The sequence below is a fragment of the Bradysia coprophila genome, unplaced genomic scaffold (assembly GCF_014529535.1).
Source record: "Bradysia coprophila strain Holo2 unplaced genomic scaffold, BU_Bcop_v1 contig_138, whole genome shotgun sequence".
NCBI classification, from domain to species: domain Eukaryota; kingdom Metazoa; phylum Arthropoda; class Insecta; order Diptera; family Sciaridae; genus Bradysia; species Bradysia coprophila.
Window position 1 is genome coordinate 3,325,937 of NW_023503409.1, and position 21,315 is coordinate 3,347,251.

The 21,315-nt window shown below is 34.8% G+C and overlaps 1 protein-coding gene across 1 annotated transcript; it reads right to left on the bottom strand.

Annotated features, from left to right (window-relative positions):
• Positions 1–3,861: 3,861 nt before the first annotated feature.
• LOC119073550 (adipocyte plasma membrane-associated protein-like) lies at positions 3,862–14,688 on the bottom strand. Its single transcript, XM_037179104.1, has 10 exons — positions 14,364–14,688; positions 13,941–14,158; positions 13,744–13,860; positions 13,516–13,621; positions 4,807–5,004; positions 4,691–4,749; positions 4,515–4,591; positions 4,323–4,463; positions 4,142–4,255; positions 3,862–4,064 (listed from the first exon to the last, which is right to left on the bottom strand). The coding sequence occupies exons 1-10, from the start codon at positions 14,471–14,473 to the stop codon at positions 3,960–3,962; spliced, it is 1,245 nt and encodes a 414-aa protein (XP_037034999.1). The 5' UTR covers positions 14,474–14,688; the 3' UTR covers positions 3,862–3,959.
• Between the last annotated feature and the right edge of the window lie 6,627 nt (positions 14,689–21,315).

The following is a 21,315-nucleotide window of genomic DNA, read 5'->3' on the forward strand; positions in this document are numbered from 1 at the left end:
TTGATAAAACACAGTTGACAGGTCTCAAGTGTGTACTACTTGAATGACCCCTAAAATCATGAATGTTTTAAAGATGATCTTGGTCTCTCTTTCTAGGTCAGATTTTTTATGTACTCTGTTGCTCCAAGCAGAACACGACAGAGTAAAGTTAACCAGGCAGGAGTGCTGATTTGACTAGGGACCCGAATAATCTAGTAGCCCTATATTTTTTGCGAACAAAATTTTCCAATTTATGCCAGTGTTCATTTGAGTTCATTTTCATCCAGTGTATTAGGTCCCTTATTTGACGTTTCGAAAATGAACCGCTCCTGCCTGGTTTATTTTACTCTGCCATGAGCAGAAGCAATTTACTGGTAAAATTGTGTTTTAAGTGTAGAGACCTTAATAATGGTTCTATTCCATATTAACTGTTTTTTTTTTTAATTGAATATAAAAGTGAAGCGACTACAAATAGTAAATTTCGTCCAACCTAGTTGACGGTATGGAGCCCATTACACAGGCAGCGTTCGCACGTTGTATCGCCATTGATATTCGTTGGAAGAAATACTCTCTTGCGCGACGGTCTCCACTGTATTCTACAAGTTTCGAGCCGATTTTATTAGCTAGCGACAAGGCCTCTGTGCACCATGTTCCCATCGTTTCGACGGCGAAAGCCACAAAAATGTAATTGTTTTCCTCGATCTCGCTGTACAGTTCATGTTTTCGTCTAGCTGCCGACTCAGCGGATCTTGAGGAACCACGAACGTAACTATCGGCGAAAGTATCACAGCACGTCGCATCCCAGACCAAGCACATTCCGTCTGACCAGGGAGTGAGAGTGAGACCGTCAGGTTTTTTACCGTCGTTTCGGCACATTCCGGGAGGCTCCAAAGTGGCTGGTACGTGTATTGAGCATAAGGACTGGCATATTATTTTGTTGAGCTCGATGTGGCGGGTGTGACGACCAGCACTTTTCTGACAAGCCAGGCCGTGCCTGCCAAATTGGTCCACTGCTGTTCCGCAAATGCAACGGTGTGGTCGACAGATTGTTGAATCCAAACGTAGGGCTATACAGATGCGAAGCGCGTTGTTATCCATCAGTGTGCCAATGTGTTTCGAAGGAAACGCGTTCAACCATGCGTTTGATTCTTTTTGTTGTAGAGCCTTCATTCTTGCATTATCGCACACGTTGGTTGAAATTAAATCAGTGGACGCGATTCGGCTAGCATTTATCATGTCCCAACAGTGTTGGCTTGAAAGTAATGTTGGCGAAGAGCTGTTCAAGGTTGACCTGGCCTCAAGTGTTTCGGGCAGATGACTTACTCGGATCTCGTCTGAATAATGGTTAATATGAGAGACGATTTCCGCGACGTCATATGTGGAGCCAAGAAAGGCCGGAAGCGATATGTCTGTTACACGACGAATTCCAAGACCGCCCAGAGAAACCGGGAGTGTTGCTTGGGTCCAAGGTTTGTCTTCGAGTTTAACGTTAAGAATAGATTCCAATGTCGTTCTTATAAGTGTGTCGAAGACTGTAGTAAATTCGTTGGAACGCCAAACTGGGAATGTTCGCACGAAATAAGTTAACTTTGGGATAGCAAAGCAGTGTTTCAGTAGGAAATATGCTGTGTGTGCTGGCAAATTCTTTAAACGGTCTAACATTGTCGAGGTGGTTTGTAGCCAGGATGCAGATGTTTCTTGGAAACCGGCTTCGAAAATAGGAACGCCGAGTAGATTTAGATTTTCGTCGTTCACCACGCGAATGCCCGGAGCTATGTCCTCGAATTTCTGCAACACGTCAGTGTCAACTTGACCAGAGCAAAAGTATAGTTCACATTTAGCGGGGTTTACCTCAAGTCCCAGCTGCTCTGAAGATTCTATTAAGCGTTTGAGTACGTTCAAGATTGTATCCGGTTCGTCACACAAAGTCCCGTCGTCCAGGTACCAAATGTTTAAGTCGGCTGTGATCTCATTGATGATTGGTTGCAAGGATAAAGAAAACAAAAGTCCACCAGCTGGGTCTCCCTGTTGGGCGCCAACAGCAGATTCGATTATGTTAGAGTCGTACAAGAGAAGCGTAGGTTCGGCATAACATTGCCAGAAGTACTTGAAGAGCAGCGGGGTTTTGCTTTTAACTTCGTTCAACATCCGATCGCGTTCTGAAGAATTGAAAGCGTTTTCAGAGTTCCCACTCCTCCTAAAATTCATAAAATTCATAAAATGGACCAAATCCTCCTAAAATCTCCTAAAATCTTCTAAAACTCCTAAAATTCCTAAAATGAGCTCACACTCTCGAAGAAATTTTTTAATAATACTGAAAAACTAAAAACGGTAAAAACAGCAAAATTATGCGGCAATGAATTTGAACTTCTGTAAGAACCTGACTCAACTTGCGAAAACACTCCTTTCTTTGAGTCATGCAAATAGCGATCCTGAACGTGGTTTTAGCGAAAATAAATACATTATCGAGGATCGAAGTTTGTTAGAAGATGCGACTATCGTGTCACTTCGAACGTTTAAGGACACATTGAGTAATATAAACGTCATTTTTTATCTTTAGTTTTAAGTTTATTCACGATCCATATGTACGCAAAACAACCCGTTAAAAAAAAGAATTTTTCAATAAAAAAAAAAACGTCACTGACTTCCTAATGAATCGACGTATTTTCCAGATGTGCTCCAATGTACTTTACTTTTCTCGAACAACAAAAAGTCGAGAAGGTACTACTTCTTAAGAATAAAGAGGCGGAAGATAATCTCAATAAAGCATCTTCACAAAAAAAAAATCGAGTTCAGAAAAACTTTCCGATATCGAGAAATCTCTCCAGATCCAGTAGAAAAAAACTTTTTAGTGCACAAGAGCTGATAAATGATGGAAACAAAATTATGGTGAATCTTGTTAATTCGAAAGGCGCAGTCGACAAGAAAAACCTGATAAAGGATCAGTTGCTGGCTAGTCGAGACTGGCGTCAGAAAAGAAGAAATCATAAAAGTTTCAATTATTAAACTACATAAGGAAAAATATGTTTTGACAAAAAAAACTTTTTGGCAATTTTCTTAAACATTTTTAGTATTTTACGAAGTGTATGAGAAACAGAGAAACAGAGCAAAAATTCCTCCGGAAATTACTTATACAACCTTTCCCACATTTTAAAAAATTCCTCCTAAAATTCTCCTAAAATTACCTTCCAAATCTCCTAAAATACTCCTAAAATTGCCTTTAAAATTTCCTAAAATTCCTAATTTTAGAAGCCTTCCTAAGCCGTGGGAACTCTGCGTTTTTATAATCAATTTTAAGAAGAACTTTACTCGAACCTTTCACAGCATGTATGTAAGTTCGGGTCGAATGAACAGCACCTTCACAGCCTTGTGCAAAATTGATACCCAATTGTGTGTATCCAAAATAATCGCCGATAAACTCATCTGCGTGCTTACAGGCTAGCTTTGATGTAAGCCTGCGTATGGCCAAACCGATGGCGATCGGACGAATTCCGCCGACTTCTTTATTAAAAGCGCATAGAGTTCCCCCATAGAGGAACTGTTTGGTAATCGTGCAGTTAGTATACATAAATCACATAGCACAAGTAGTGTTGTATCTCCTAATTTAAACATTTTCGTCGATATTAAAGGCTCAACTAAGTGGAAAATATTACGCAAAGGTATCCATAAGACGGTCCTTTGTAGAAGAATGGATATCATAATTGTGATGCTCCTAAAATGAACAGGTTTTCATGTTACGGGACATAATTTCACAATTTGTCTCGTAGCATCATCCTTTTGCAAAGAGGTCAAAGCACGAGTGGGCCCAGTGGGCTTATCACTTATCAATTCGAAATTCTCTTATTAATTTTTGTTGAGAAAACTTTGGCAAACATCAAACCCATTTCCATTTTGCCTATAAACCAGAGGTTTATTTTTATTAGCTTCTATAACAACATCACATTCTAATGAACAAACGGCGAGACCACAAACACCATGAACTAGAGCTTGAAATCTGTGGTTTTCATTCTGTAAATATGTTTAGCGGAAGCAGAACCGAAGTATGTAAACTCTTTGCCAACTTGCACTTCACTGGAATGGGAAATCTGAAACCAAGTTTAAGGTTTACCGCGATTAAGGGACATGGTGGTACACAACTGAATGGAAGGCATTTTGTACTTACTGGACCATTTTTATTATGAAAACTTCCAATAATTTTTCCATTGTTGTCTATTTCAACAATTATGACATCCTTTGGCTGCATGTTCAGTTGTCCAAGGGGACCTAAATGAGATACCTGTGCGATGAAGATGTGGTGAAAAGAACAGTTTCAAAATAATTTTCGTATAATCTGTTGACCGTACATAGAACTGTAATTGATGAACGTAAGTGCTGGGAAGAAACATTTCAGTAAGCGTCAAGAATCCATTAACTAAAACTATAGTCCTTGCAACAAATTTTCTGATAAGAGGCAGCGGTCCCAGCGTGTCTATAAGTCCTGGAGCCTATAGATAAGCGTTGTACAATTTATGCTTAATGCTTTTGCAGAAACTCACCTCGGCCGTTCTTATGGGACTAGCCAGCACTATGAAGTAACCACCTTTTCCATTTGGGCGTATATTATCGGGCAGTCCTGTGAAAGTTTATTTGCGGAAATTATCTTCATAAGCAAACCCATGGTACATGTTCTGTTCACATTGGTGACTCATCTCATTTTGCATTTGTTACTCACCTGGGAGTTGGTCCACAAAAATTTCACTTTCACCCTTCCGATCACCCTTCAAGAAGTATCTATCAATGAAGATTTATTACAATTGTTCAGTTATTCAACACTTTAATATACTTCACCTCCACACTCTCGACCGCACCAACTCGGCGACCATAACAAAATCTTCGTCCCGCGATAACTGAACTCCGTTCGCAAAATGTAAATTGTCAATAAGGACTTTAGATGTTCTTGTCTTTGGATCAAATTGTATCAGTCGGCCACTGGGTGGTCCCAAAAGTTCCAGTATCATTAAGGATGGATCGACATTGGTACTGGCACCCAAATAGCAATATAGGTCTGAGGTTGTAGGTTGCAGTAAATCTTGCAGCAAGAGTTGTGTACAAGTTGAATTACATCCTTACAACGTTGCGGAACAGTTGCACCAAACTGTTGTAAACCGGGGTTGAAATTTTGTTCTTATAACTTGGTGCAACAGTAGATTAATCGTGGATTCCACTGTTGCGACCGAGTTGAAACAACAAATATAAGTTTGTTGTATAACATGTGTATCAACAGTTTACAAAATTGTCTTATAGCCTTTGAAACAACAGTTGTACGAGCGTCTTGTAATATGAGGAATAACAGTTTACAGAAGTCACTTGCACTGAGTGAAATAACAGTTACATTTCAGTCGTATCAGCGCTGTGCAACATTGGAAACAACAGTTTATATTTGAGTATTGCAGCGTATGAAGTAACAGTTGTGTTACTATCATATAAGCGTCGGGCAACATGGGAAACAACAGTTGCATATTAGGGTTGCCAGTGTTGTGCAATACGTCAAACAAAAGTTGCATTTGATGGTTGTGCAATATGGGAAACAACAGATGCATTACAGTTGTTAATCAGTTTATTTTTAAATAGTCAACGAAAATACGAATTGTAAACGCAGTATGACTTCAAAATATTAGTGAAACTGCGGTCATATTACTTCATAATATTCCAAGATCAGGTAATATAATGCGCCATGCATTGGCTGGTATATCATTGAGTGTAGTGGAAAAGTGGTAAAAAGGCAGACTTTTCATCATCTATTTGAACCCGATACAACTTGCAAAACATGTCACCCAGAGTAATTGACAAAGGCGTTTCAACAAGCTTCGATTTAAATGTAAATAATTGTTTTGATTCAATGGGTAAGTCATAAAGATTTTCCTGGTTTTCCTTTAACAGGGCGGCTCCATGAATATCAATTATGGTACGATTCTCTGTCATTCGCTCAATCTTGAAAATTTCCATTTTTTTTGTCAGAATCCACCGATTCTTTTCAGAAGAATCAAGACGTAGGCCCTTTAAACGAAGAATATTTTTATGCAAGCCTTCCATCCGACCCTTTTCTTGCTTATTTTCAAATTGACAAATTTTTTCACACAATTCCCTCTCAGCAAGTCTTTTGATTACTTGCTGAAGTGGTAAATGTCCACCTCGTACTAAATTTTTTAAAAATCCCAAATTGCTCTCGCCAGGAAACGCCGAATAATTATCCAAAACGCCAAGCCGTTCCACATCATCAACCACATGTATTAATGAATGTGTGCTATATGTGGAGTATTCATTCCCGTAAATTTCCCCAAATCTTTCGGTGAACGACATAAACAGACTTCGTGCTGCTGGTAAAAATTTTTTCAATTTTTCGCTGGTGCAGATTGTAACTCCACAATGTAAGGCCAAGAAGTGATTGTACATTTCGCCAGTAAGAGACCCCTGCAACGCTATTGGACCAGTCTTTAACAAAAACGTCCGAAATTCAGCAGCCTTCCAAAAGCTAAGACATCTTAATGATCGATTTGACTTGACAATTTCGGAAGGCTTCGTGCTATTGGCTTGAATGTGTTTCTCAGAAATTGCGGATATATCCGATTCGGAAAATTTGAAATTCTTTGTTCCTTCTGTCCACATGGTCAAAAGTCGCTTCATAATTCCATATAAAATCAGATGAAGGTACTCCAAGGGAATGTCGCGAATCATGTCAATTGGAAGTTCCTCTAAAGGGGAGACCCCCTTGTGGTGTTCTTCATTTTCTCGACTTCTGAATGAATTGTCTGTTCTGAGGTGAGCATTTGTTCCGATTAAACAAACATGACCAGCATTTCGTTTTCTTTCAAGATTTGTACCTTTCGTTGTGCCGTTTTTTTTTAATTTTGCGCAAATATTCACCTTTTTCCTCACAACGTTCACATGAAAAATATCCACTGTGACTGATAATCACTTTTAGAAAAGATCGTGCTGGAGCATCTAATATGAATATGTGAATTTTGATTTGGACCATATTTTGACCGTCTTTTGTTGGAACGCTGAGCCCGTGTTTCAATAAATCATGAATTTCATTTAATAGCGGTCTCAAGAATTGTTCTGCAGAGTCAGGCTTATGCGTACCTTTATACAAACAAACGAAAAATGCCTTCATTTCAATACCATTCACGCTGCATTGAACTGGCCAGAACTCAGACTTGGAGCTTTTGTATACAGGAGTCCCATCGATATGAATTGTTAGCTCGAGTCTTTGCGATTTGTTTTTCTTACAGACGTCAACTAATTTAGATTTTAGGCCTCCATACCAAAATTGGCCAGAACCCATTTTGACAACATTGACTTACGCAGGAGTTTTTAGAAGAGTTCTTGCGTCCATTGGCAATGAAGGATGGCCTCTATTCTTCAAGATTTTTAATAATTCACTCGTAGCAACCAAACTAACATTGTTTTTAATAGCCCACTTTCGAAGTTGAAAATCCAGCGTTTTGATGTAATCGAGAACATCAAAGTCGAATTCACAGAGATCGATTAATTCCGCAAGTTCAGTAAGCTCACATTCCTCGAAGTACGAATTGTCTTTAGTGTTGCAATTGGTTTCTACTGAAAACGTCAAGGTCATTTTTCAGAAATTTTCGTCATTCCTGTCAATATGGTTCAATGGTTCAATAGAAACGTCACTGAAATTTAGAGGCGAATATGCTTCAGCTGTGTTATTAGCTGATCCACTCATACAAGCGAAACTGATTTAATGGTCGACCAGCTGATTCATGTCTAAATTTCACTGACTTCAACTGTAAAGTTTTCTTAATTTGCCACGCATAGCCAAAGAAAATGAAAATTGAGCCATTGTATTGACAAAGATTTCTGGTTTTTAAATATACCATCTTGAACAAAGCTTTGTTCCAATTCAATGTCATTCATGCATTCGAAATCTTCTTCAGAACAATCACAATGAATTGAAAAATCTCCTTCGGAACAATCATTATCAATTGCCATTGCATAATCAGAACCATCATGCGGAAAAGTTGGATAAACGACGTTCTCCTGCGAAATTTATATGTTCTCAATTATGATACTGAACTAAATTAACTGAACAGAGAAGTAAAAGGCTTGTAACAATAATAGGTAATCACTTTCAACTACAGGCTCTACTTGCAAATTTGACTATTATACCCACTTTGTTATAATTAGGAATACCGCGAGTATGATTCGTAACAATGTTTTGCTCTGTCCTTTGAATTTCTACAATCTTCGCTGCGAGCTTTCGATCAAATGTTCTTTTAGAAGTAAAGCTACACGACCTCTTCATTGTAAGATCTGAAATTTCAGTTTACTGATATTTAAGACGTGTATTGAACACAAGATATAAAATATAAACTATATACATCGAATTCGCTTAAACAAATCTCTTGATGCTGATCTCTCTTGATCTCTAGAACTAGGAAATTCAATTGTATATTTTTTGTTGGAAAAACCTATATATTCTGACATTTGTTTGCAAAGGGTTGTAATGTGAAAATGCTATTTATTTGTTTGGTTCCCCTTATAAAGGAAATGTTTTATTCAGTAAAATTTCTAATTTCTAATTTTAAAATTACTAATTTTGAAGAAAATAAAAATATTTTGAGACACGGGAAATTCTATCATCAATTTTGAAGTTATTCCATTAAAAAAGACAATTTTGTCGGAAATTACTACTCTGATAAATTTGTGGTAGCAACACACTACAAACTAACACATTGAAATAAAGTAGGCCCTTCACTCGAAAATTTAGTTGAAAATTTTGACTCCATTAAATAGTCGATAACAAAACTGAGCTCCGCCAACAGCCTCAATAGTAACAATGAGTGATAACAAAACCAGCGAAATAATAGCTAGTGAACTTTACTCACTAGCTGAAACAATAGAGGGAGAAAATCGTTGTGTAACCGCTGCCCCCGACATTTGGATAGAAGGTGATGATGTCTTACTCTGGCCTCAGGGACCTGTAAATAGGAGAATTCCAATTCCGCCACAATCAAACTGGAATCGATACAAGTGCACAATTTTGAAGCGAAACATTGGTAATATCTTCGATTCCATCATTTATATAAAATTATTTACGCGTGTGATAACCGTACACTCCAACAGAACTATACTAAACTATAAATCAATGCCATTAAATATTACGGAAGTTGACAGATAATTTGTACATTACACAAAAGTGACTTTCCATTAAGAATTCAGAATTTTCTTAGCAACTTCTGCAGATCTTAATATCATGTCCAATGTTTACGTACTGGTTTTTCGACGATTGATTTTAGTTATCGCTTGTTTAGTGCGAACGGAACAACACTTAAATCAACCATCGAAAATAGTTGAATAACCGTACCAATCCTCGGACAAGAATGAGTCGTGCGATACCTATTTTGCTCTCATTCATAAAAAAAAGTTTCTGAGGACTAATTCTTGTGCAGGGATTTAACGCTTATTTAACTGTTTTCGATGGTTGATTTACCTTACGCAACTTTACATTAAAGGGGAAATATTTCAAAATCATTTATGCTCGCGTCGCGTATGTAAATTAAACATCTGAATCGGTCCCTCACATATACAATTTTTCATGATTTGATCGAACGGTTTTTTCAGTATTTACTAAGATAAAATGGTCCACATAGCTCCGACCAAAAATTTAATCTGTATGATTCACAAGAATGTCACAGAACTAGTAGAATATAGCTGTATATGCATAACTATGATTCTATCTCATGATTGAGACACATAATAATATTGGCCTTTTGGCCATATATTTTCTAGATTTTTTTATCGTGTTAGCCCTTTTTACAATGCTAACACAACAAATGTTTAGTAAATTATAAGGAAATACTAGAGATTTTATGTACTGGTTCTACGACATCGCGTATTAAATATTATTGACCGCGTTTCGTTATCATTTTATATTGATTTATCTGTGATTTAATTGAAAATGTAGATTGCATCGTTACTTTGGAATCTAGACCTTCACATAATTCAAAACAATCTATTGCACATTACATTTTGATACGAGACGTTCTCAAAACGATGATGCTTCTCGCGAAACAAAGAATTACCAAATTTTTTCGTGAAAAATAGAAACTCATCAATTTGCTGCAAATAGTGGCATTAATGCGTTATCAAAAAACTTTCTTAACACAACATACACTTCTGCAAGTAAATTTATATGAAGCTGTCACGGCTGTCATAAACAACACTTTCTTTGACATAACACTTTTCATGTCGTTGTAGTTGTAGCAGTGTAATAAAACTGGGATTTTTTGAATTTGATTTCTTCGCATTAAGATACATTTTTATTAAATTGATCGTAACTTATTTTGTAACAGCCACTTTTGAAGAAGCGATAAAGCTCGAAAAAATGTACTCTAAGCACAATGATTCCAATTCATTTCGAGCTGCAGAAGCGAAAAAACAGTTAAAGCGGTCACATCCAGTAAACGAAAATTCGAATATTAAGTCTGACTTGATTGATCTCAATTCAATGATCAATGAAATTAATGGTTCCGTCGGACAAGGTAACTGAATTAATTATTGAGCGAACATTTCACTAAGTATCTAAATCAGCAAAGATACCGAGAAAATTTGATAAACCGGGTGGTGTGGATACTCACTCACGGAACAAACATCATGCTCAGTGCCATGAAAAAAATAAAAAAAAGATACATCCAGGAAGTACTTGTTTAAATGAATCACTCCTTACTTTTTCCGTAACCTGATATGTTCTAGCTTCGAGTTATGTTAAAAATCAAAATGGCAAATCAATGAAGAAATCCATTCCACAATTGAAAAAAGTCGTGAAACCCAAAAGTATTCAATTGAGTATTTTGTTTAGGCATTTTGTGTTTTTTAATTGAATAACTTTTAGATTCAAATGATAAAAAAAAGGTTGAAAATTTGGGAGAACGGGCTCCTCGTTACATTAATTATCTCCAATCAGGAAGTATTTATTTGAATCTAAATTTATGTTTCTTGCGACTAAGTTCCCAAAAATCCGTAGACAACAATTGTAAAAAGAAGTCGACTGTGAGTGCAACTATTACAAAGGCGGAATTTTTAAATCAAAACGGTTATTCTGAAAACTATTTTAACAACAAAGACTTTCTTACAATATGTTATCTGGTAGATTTTCAAAAACCGATGAGTTCAACGGATTTACCACTTGCGACTAATCATTTCAAAAAGGGCAGTGGCGTGCTAGTTCAACAAAATCTTGATCAGTTTCAAATTGATGACTCGGCAGAATTGTCAGATGGATATGAAATCACTGAGTCCAGCCCTCAATTCAGTAATGCAAATATTTTTAATTACTATCATTACCCCTTATCATATCATTTGAACAGTGCAAGCTACAAGCAACGAGAACGTAAATGTTATTCGCCGAAAATCTAGTGAGTTGTTGTATTTCAATCTTTTTTTTGTCTAATTTGACTATCATATCAACTGTTAACATAGGTGACAATGTATTCGTAAATCCTACAATGAACTCAACGCCGATTTCAACGGGTAAATTTAGGCTAATTTGTTCAAGAAAATTTTCCTGACAAGGTCCTTTTGCTTAAGACTCTGATTTCCAATCAACTGTGTTAAAGTGTCTTGTCGACATATCACAATTTTGCAAAGATGTTGAGGTCAAGCGAGTTCATTTCGAAGCCCGAATGCAAACACAGTGGGAACTGTTTGTTAAGAAAATGTCTCGAGGTGGTGGGTTTGGTGGTCATGATGAATCTGAAATGGAACAAGTGGACGACGATATTGAAGACCTTGACGAAAAATTTCCAAAAAAATTGAAGGACGAGGCAGAGGAGCTCGAAATGAACATCCGTCGGGATTATGTTTTCAAACGCAGATTGGTAAATATAACTTAGTTTTGAATTGTCGAATCGCTACATAAAAATCTGAACCTGCATTTAAAATAAAAAAAAGTCTAGTCGAATGGACCTGCTCGGAGGGGAAGATCCGAAGGCAGCAATCCGGCTACGAATGAAATATTTGTTTACTGATAAGGTTTTGGACAAATACACATGGCGTGGTACTGCCAAATTGGATGCATTTAAAGATCTTAAGTTTTTGAACGCCCTTATTTACAAAAACGTCCGTACTAATTTTACTAAGATCAAGTATCCCAAAAGCCAGTACGACGCTTATATGGTCCAATGGCTTAAACATTCAAGAACGCGTCAACGGACGGTGGTATACACTTATCCTGATCGAAGTGGCGAAAGTGGTGACGAGTTCGATGAGAATCTGGATAAGGACGAAAACCAGTTTGATGAAGATGAAAACGATTATTCATAAATGCCACTCACTCAATATTCACTCAATATTTTATTTGACGATTCGTTCGTTGTTTCATTAATTTTACTTTCGCGTTTGATTTAATTCGTTGTTTTGTTTTTTTTTCCTTTTCATTGTTAATAAAAACTTATGGTTACAGCATTACAATTGAACAACTAATTTTAATTGATTTGAGTTGCCACAAAATAAAATGTCTGCAGGAATCTCATGAAAAAATTTCACTCCATTAAGCGTTAAGATGGTCCCGAGGATGTTCCCAAAAATCAGTCAAATTTATATTCGATATTTTGATAGATTTCGTAAACGTGTTGTTAAGAATTTGGCTGTGAAATTGGTTTTGACAAGACTTCCAGTGGATGTTTTCGACATCACATTATGAGAGAAGTCGATTTGATCGACGTAGGAAACAACATTACATCCAGTTTTCCCTAATAAAGATTTTTCGAACATTAAGCACTTCCAGTGCTCTTCCCTCCTTCCCAGTGCCCGGTTGATAACTTAAACATAATTTGCGCCTTGATTTCTTGAAGGCATTTCAGTTCTTTTTCGTTCAAACCATTTATCAGGACATCAAGATTATCTTTTTAAATGGATATAGTATATAGTGTAACAGAAGTGCAGTGTAATAGGGTAATATAACTGTAGTACAACTGTAGTATAACAGTAGTACAACTGTAGTATAACAGTAGTACAACTGTAGTATAACAGTAGTACAGTTGTTGTATAGCAGTAGTACAACAGTACCGGTAGTAACAGTAGTATGGAAGTAATACAACGGTAGTACACTGATAGGATAGATGTAGTGCAGCGGTAATGTAACGGTAGAAAAACGATAATAATTTTGTTGTACATCAATATTACTGCACGGTAGTATGGTGGTGGTTTGGCAGTAGTACATCAGCATTATAACAGTAGTACGGCAGTAGTTGTGTAACAGTGCAGAGGAAGAACGGCAACAATACAACAGAAGTACGACAAGAGTTCGACAACAGTACTACAATATTACGACAATAATACGGAAGCAGTACTGTAGTTTTATGACAGTAGTACACCAGTTGCGCGAGAGAGAAATTGAACAACTCGGCAATAACTTTTGTACGTCAGTAAAATTTATTATAACACAGCAGTTGTTAAAATTTTTGATTTCACCAACCGCGGTTTAATTGAAGTTTAAAGTCAGTTATGCGACACGTAATTGCTATTTGGGCATCGGAAAAGTATATTTTGCCATCTTTACCGATATCCAAATCATCGGCGAATTTAACTAATTTTCCATCAATTGGAATGTCCATTGGGACAACTTGCTCGTACGCTCCTGAATAAATAGATTTGAGTTTGGTTACACAATGATTGGACCATTAGAGTACGTATAAGAAGGTGTAAATGGTTGGTGGTGTACTTGTGGACATGTAATTGAAATGGAAAACTACTAAATACCTGTGTCTACGTTAACTTTAAAGATTCCAAGAGCTACATCAGCTGCGAATAGCGTACCAGTCGAGTCAAATCTTAGACCGGCCACTCTACCGCATTTGAGAATGTCCCATTCGCCTTCTACAAATTTATGAAACATCCGTCGTTAACTAACAATGTTTTTTGGTGTATTGGATAAGGTTATTAGGATAGGAACATACCGCATTCTTGACCAAATTTAGCAATAATTTTAACTTGCCCGTTTTCATTAACACGAATGATCTCCCCACCAACGATTCCGGTGTATATATCCTTTCCGTTCGGTGAAATAGCAATTGATTCGGGCCCTTCAATTTCCAAATCCAATTTCATTGGTGAAGCTCTGTCAAGGACAACATTTGGAGCTAGTTTTCCATTTAGTTCTAACGGTAATTTGGCGCTGTTAACACACAATTTATTTAGTAAAATTTTATAGAACTGAGAGTGTAGTGTTGAGTGTGTTTCGCTTATTGTGGTTGACCGACTAACATGTGCGCTCATTTTTAATCAGTTGGAACTTCAACTTTCGGTACATTTCTTTACATGTCGATTAGTCGCAGATAACCGCGAAACGCGAAACACCATGTTATACTCGTCAAATTTACTTGATTACTTCGAACTCAACATCTGGAGGCACTCCCGGAACCAAAACGACAATAACAAATATTAAAGCACTGCTCGTTATGACTTTGCCTATGATCTGTAGAACGCCCATTCTCGACGAAGTAACACTCAACAAAAATGGATAGCAGCTTTGCAACGAGTGTTACAGCTTCCTAGCTACTTGAACTACTGCTACCTTTAACTTGATTTGACCGATACTAAATGCGAACACAAAGTTGTTTTTTTGTATTCGCAGATAATCCGAAAACTTATCGCTTGCGATTATTAATAAACATTGCTGTACTTTGCTCAGAAAGTATCAGTATCACACTAACACAACATTCGATTTGTTGTACATCATTCTATATCAAAATTTACATGCAAGAATGTATGCAACGTACGCACGCAAGCTGTTATTTAAAAAAAAAACTCGTTTTGTTTACATTTTATCTTTCTTTGAGTGGCTTGTTATGCGAATAAGAATTTCAATGCTTCTTTTTCGAAATACAAGTTGTCATGTGCGCGATTTCAATTTCCTAGAACCCTCCATTGATACTTTATTTATTGGGAGAAGAGCTTTCACTGTTGGAGGCAGTACTCACAGGCCAGTAGCTAGAAACCATTTCTCAGACATCCCAGAGGGGGCTCAACGATGTTAAAAAACTTTTAGTATGGGGAAAATTAAAAAAAAAACGGTTTTTTGGAAATTCCAGAGGGGGCTTAGCCCCCACTAGCCCTCCGTAGCTACGGGCCTGAGTACTCAACTGAAAATTTAAATTGTGCGTTTATAGCATATGATCCACTCTACATTTACCACACGTTTGAATGTGTAGTGGTTTCGGAAATTGATAGTGTAATCACTACTGGGCAAGTGGCAGCCTAGGTGCATGATCAATGGATTCGAACCATTTATTGTGCAAAAATTGTTCGTTAAAAACTTAAAAAACAGCTGAAACGAAATGAATAACTTATAACCTAAGGATATAGGAAAGATATAGCTGTGGTTTCGATTCCTATATACTACTCCTCAGTTAACTCGATTAACTTATTCTTTTCTCAAGCCTACTCTTTTGCCAGTTTAGCTATGATAAACTATGACTGGAGTCGACGAAATACAATAATATTATGCTCAGTTTCTTCACCTAAAAATAGTATGGGGACTTTTCTTGGGTAATGAATAAAACTAGCAGCAACTTCCTTTTTTGGGTGTTTTATTTAACATCGATACATTAATATCATATTTTTTATGCTCTCATTCGTGTATATGTATATTGTATATATCTTGATTTTGTATGTCAGACCTAATCTCGGTTTTGTACGTTTTTTTAAATTTAAAATGGCGCTTAAAACATACAAATTTCGTGAGTTTTACATACAGTTTTGTGTAATATGCTGGGTCAATTCATTTGTTATCGAAGACAAAGAAGACAAAAATAAATTAGCAGAGCTAACTAGAAAAAGATGAAGTACAAGATTTCGCATCAATCTTTTGTTATAGTTTCAACTGATAATAATTGATGCTGATATCGATCCATTTTGTTTACTGGAAGTCTTTCAGTAAAAGCTTCGTTATACAGACTAAACGTTATATTTTATGTGAAGTTTCTTTATACCAGGGCCTACTTTTTAGAAACTTTTAGAGAAAATCGAGAAATTCAAGAAACTTTGAGAAATTCAAGAAACTTCGAGAAATTCAAGAAATTTCGAGAAATATTTCTTGAATTTCTCAAAGTTTCTTGAATTTCTCGAATTCGAGAAATTTCAAGAAATTCCAGAAAATTCAAGAAATTCGAGAAACTTCGAGAAATTCAAGAAATTTCAAGAAACTAATTTCTCGAGTTTCTTGAAGTTTCTCGAATTTCTCGATTTCGAGAAATTTTAAGAAATTCGAGAAAATTCGAGAAATTTCAAGAAATTCAAGAAATTAGTTTCCAAAAAGTAGGCCCTGCTTTATACCCATTTGAAAGGTTTGCTGAACGATTCTAGCTTGTTTATTTGATACTAGGCGTCACAGTTTACAGCTATCACAATATGATTCATTATCAATATTTTCTCAATAATTAGGTTCACATTTGCATATTAGTGCAAGCAGCAAGTTTGCAATATAGACTATGACCTGAATGTTAACTTAAGAAAAATATTTTGAACCGAAGTTTATAATTGTTTGAACATGGAAATTGAGAACTTTACCATGTATCTAAAATTCACAACGCTTCCGTTATTTATTTTATTAACTACCATTGTCAATGGAATTCGTCCGACACCCGCATACTCATGTATACTATACGTAGAAGTCGATTGAGTTGATGCTTTTTGTTAAAATTAATTAGCAGTAATTCAAAATCGCAATATCAATATTATCAGTATTAAAAAAATCGTTTTAATAGAACTCTCTCGACTTTATACCAATAGACTAAAGGAAAACTTTCAATTTATCAATACAATTATTCCTACTTTCAATACACGGAGCTTGAATCTCTCTGGTTATTATCACTTTTGATTTGTGTTAGTATGACGAAAATAGGACTTAATAAATTTCCAATCAAACTACGACAGAAAAGCATTCCCTGTTTGAGACAGGTTGAATTTGTTGCCAATTTTAAATCAATAAAATCAAAAACAGAGGTAGGGTAAGGTACAAGGAAAGTCAATAAATCGCCGCATATTACGTGGTCTGTAAAACTCTCCGATTAAATTTACGGTTGTCATTCTTATTTGAAATAAATATCCCTGTTCGTTTATGATATTATGTAAATCCATCTTCACCTCTTCGCAAGTAAAAACGTACAATCTTATTCACTGACAATACAAATTACAAATATTCCATTTTCTCCTTTTTATCACCGAAACAATATAGCATTTTTTCTATATAAAATTTTTTTTGTTTTAAATAAAATAGATTACACTTTTTTTTGGTTTTTCTTTGTATAGATATGTTTACTCACACATTTGGTTTTTTTGTTTGTTTTACACATGAAACACTTTCTCTTTTTGTAAATTTTATTTTGTATAACAACAATTCTATAAAAGCTCTGGACTAAATACTTTTTTCTTTCTTTTATACATAATATATCTGCACTAAATATAAATATACTTGTCATTCAATTTAACATTACAATTTAGTTTATAGAATAATTTCATTGTCTACAAATAACTCTGACCATCTTTATTATTGTCCTATTGATTATTTTATTTTTATTCATATATAATATGATATATGTATTCAATATAATATAGGTGTATGGTATGTATATAAACTATCATCTAAGTATATATATTTATCATAAGCATTTATTTTTTTAGTTTTCAAGCGTATCGTTATAGGTGTAGTAAGATATTTTAATTATAGTTTTTCATATTTTTTTTTCGTTTCGTTTACGTAGAAAGTTAAGTATTTTTAAATAAAAAGAAAAAAAAGGAAAATGTGGAAACCTTAAAAAGCAGTAATGTCCTGCATTCGAGCCTTTTAGTTCTAATACATTCATTCGACTGGAGCTATTTGAGGATTGGAAATTTTAAATAAGTCTTGCACATAAGAATGTGCGATTAGATGCTGAATATAAAACACCTGCAACAATCTAACGGCTGTCACAACAACAACAAAAAAAATGTCGAGCTCTTAGAACTGATAAACATGTCGTAGCATTTGTTTGAAAAAATATAAATTGAATTGAAACTAAATCGAATCTGATCAAGTATTGCATTAAACTCGACTGGTAAATGTTACGAACTCTTATTGCAGCGCCAGGTTTAAAACTTTCATATACATTTTGATGATAATCCATGCCGTAAGTGCGCTGAAAATTCAATAAAGAACGTGAGAAGTTGTTTTTAACGCAGCGTTAAATGTCCTATTCTCATATACGGAAGCGTTGAAATTTACTTTTTCAATTCATTTTCGTTCATTTTTCGGTCACTCGAAATTCAAATTCTAAAGCGCACTTACAGCGTAAATATTTTCATCTCAATTTCCGATTGTTAAAAGTTCTATTCGCAACTTATACCGTCTCATACCTTTGCATGGAAGGATTTTCATTTCCAATAGCTAGAGGGATTTTTCGTAAAATGAAGTATGAGAACTTGTTGAAATTCGTGGTTTGACGTGTTTATTGTGGAGAAATTCTCATTACACAAAACACCTAGTAATAGAATGTTTAGGCGTGTCAAAATACTACTCTATTTAATACCATTGATTACATTAGTATGATTTATAGGTATTACGCAGAGTAGTATTTTGACACACCAAGATATTGTATTACTGTGCTACACTATTTTTTGAATTGCAGGAACACTGAAATAAAGACACAAACAAAGGTGAAACATTGGAAGGTTTCAGCATCTTGATATTCGTACTTAACATTTTTGTTTTCAGTGTTCTACAAATTCGACAAAGTTTCTAAATAGAAATAGAGAAACCACGGAACCATCATCTCATTTGGCATGGATGACAAGTGTCTCGATTTCTATTTTTAAGATTGTCAAGTTATTACACATTCCATAAGCTTTCTTACGATAATGTTTTTGTTGTTGAAAAATTGCAACTGAAAATGCAACCAATAAAAGCAACCGAAATGATAAGGAAACGGATTAATTGATAGGCAGCGTTGATAAACGGAAAGAAAACGAAATACTTTATGTGCGTCTCAGTGTCTTCTATATAATATGTATTATAATAATGTATTGTTGTATATCAATAATTTTTTTTTTTAAATATTTTTTGTGTGTGTAATTTATCCAATATTCATAGTAATGCTATCATAATATTTTTTGTCATTCATCTAAAACGAACAGTTTGTGTCTTTTTCCTTTTCGGATAAGTTTTCATTTTAACAAAATATTTATTTATTTATTATAGTTAGATATATCTTATGTATCATTGTCACATTTTGTGGTTAAATTTTCTTTTTCTTTTTTTTTGGTTGTACAACATTCACATTTAATGTATAATTATGATGCGTGTTTCAATAGTTTCAGCCATTGTTTTAGATAAATTTGTGTCATCAGCGGAAGATTGGAACATATACCTACATGGCGGTCAATTCGAGTCCTTTTCCTTTCGTTTATAATTAGTATTCGTCTTTAAAATTAGTCATCAGTAAAATTCAGATAATCAAAACAAAGATGCAAATAAATTTTTGATTTCAAAATTAGAAAATTTTGTCTGAATTTTGGATATTGGACTCATGGTAGTTTAATTGCATTTCTCTGCTGATAGTATCAATCTTTAAAACAGTCGTACAGTGTGACTAATTTTAATAAAACTTGTTAGTGATTTACATGCACAATGGGCGATTGAAATTTTGACGATTGCGACGCTATGGTATGTCCCTGTAATGAACAGATTTTTGTTCTAAAATTAATTTTTTGTACAGGTGGTACACGACCCTAAATCTACCAAATTTTTTTGAGTTGCCTAAAATGTGCCCGAGGCAGTTTGCAGCCGCGATAAATGTATGTATAAAATATTGGTGCATTTTGGAGACATACCATAAAACCATTTTTTGCTAATGATCATGTTTTACGTCGGATAAAGTTCCACAAAACAATTTTCAAGTTTTACGTCTATTAAAAATGACTTGGCAAGGCTTCAGTCCCCCATTAGGATCTACATATTATTTTAAAAAATTGGTTTACCAGTTGAATCCAGCGTCCATTGTCCACAAAAAAAACATTTCAAGAGAATGACATTTTTAAACCTAAAAGAAATGATTTCATTCCTAAGTAACGAGGTAACTAAATATGGAGGTAGTTAAACGTAAAAATGTAAAGTAATAACTTCTTGAAGGCTGCAGAAGAACTGTGATAATGGAACCATCACAAATTCAGATTGTCACTAAAAAACCGAATCGAATAAATTAATCATTATCGAATCCTCCATCATGATGCCTTTTATCTTTGGTAATGTTTGATTCAGTGATTGTTGCAATAAACTCTAAGTTTTAATTAAAGCTGAAACCCATGCATTTAACAAGAAGCTGACCTTAGTTGCTAAATTTTAGAGACTAATTTCTATATAGAATTTTCTTGTATACGTTGAAGCTATCAAATAGTTTTTTTTTCTATATCAGTAGGTGGTTTACCTCTATTTCTCAATTTAATTTAATTTTTTTTCATTTTTCTTTTATTGTCTAAATTTAATTATTTTTTTGGTTATTCATATAAATATATTTTTATGTTACCATCTACGGTCACATTCCATGTCATTGATTTTGAACAACAATTTATGTATTCATTATTTTCATTTTTTCAATTATTTTAAGTAATTTTTCATAGATTTTATTGTCCATGTTTGCTGATAACATAAATCAATTGATTTTGTATATCGTTTTCCATTTTCCATAAATTTTTTATTGTCATCTGTTACCATTTTAGTGTTATTTTGAATCAAAATGTACCAAAAGAAAATAATTGAATCAAATTTGCCTGCAAGGAGTAATTATTATCTATAGTTCATTTACTTATTTATCTATAACCTATACTACGTTTGATGTAAAGGAAATAATATTCAAACATTGGAAGGAATAAACAACTGAGAAAATAACTGGAGGGTATACGGTCGAGTTTAAAACAACCCACCTTTTTGTTCTAACAGCGTAGTTAGCTCAGTGGTTACTATACCTTCGAAACCATAAAATAACTTAATAGTCAACCGAAAAGCTATTCCAATTACTAGTACAAGTCTTAGAGGGGATACGGGAGATGCACACTCAGTAATTTGAAAGTTAACCGAAAGCCAAAATTTCGAGTTTTAAAAGATTTCGGTACAATCAGGGAATTATAAGATCCAACCAATTATAATCCAAATAATTCTGTTCAGTGAACAGTGTTCACGAATTAGTACAACGCTATGATTCGTAAGTATGGTTGGATTTTATTGTTCAAATAATTGCCTCTGAAAATTAATTTTCCGAAATTATTTGAATTAATTAAAATGTAGGGAATGGTCAGATACGT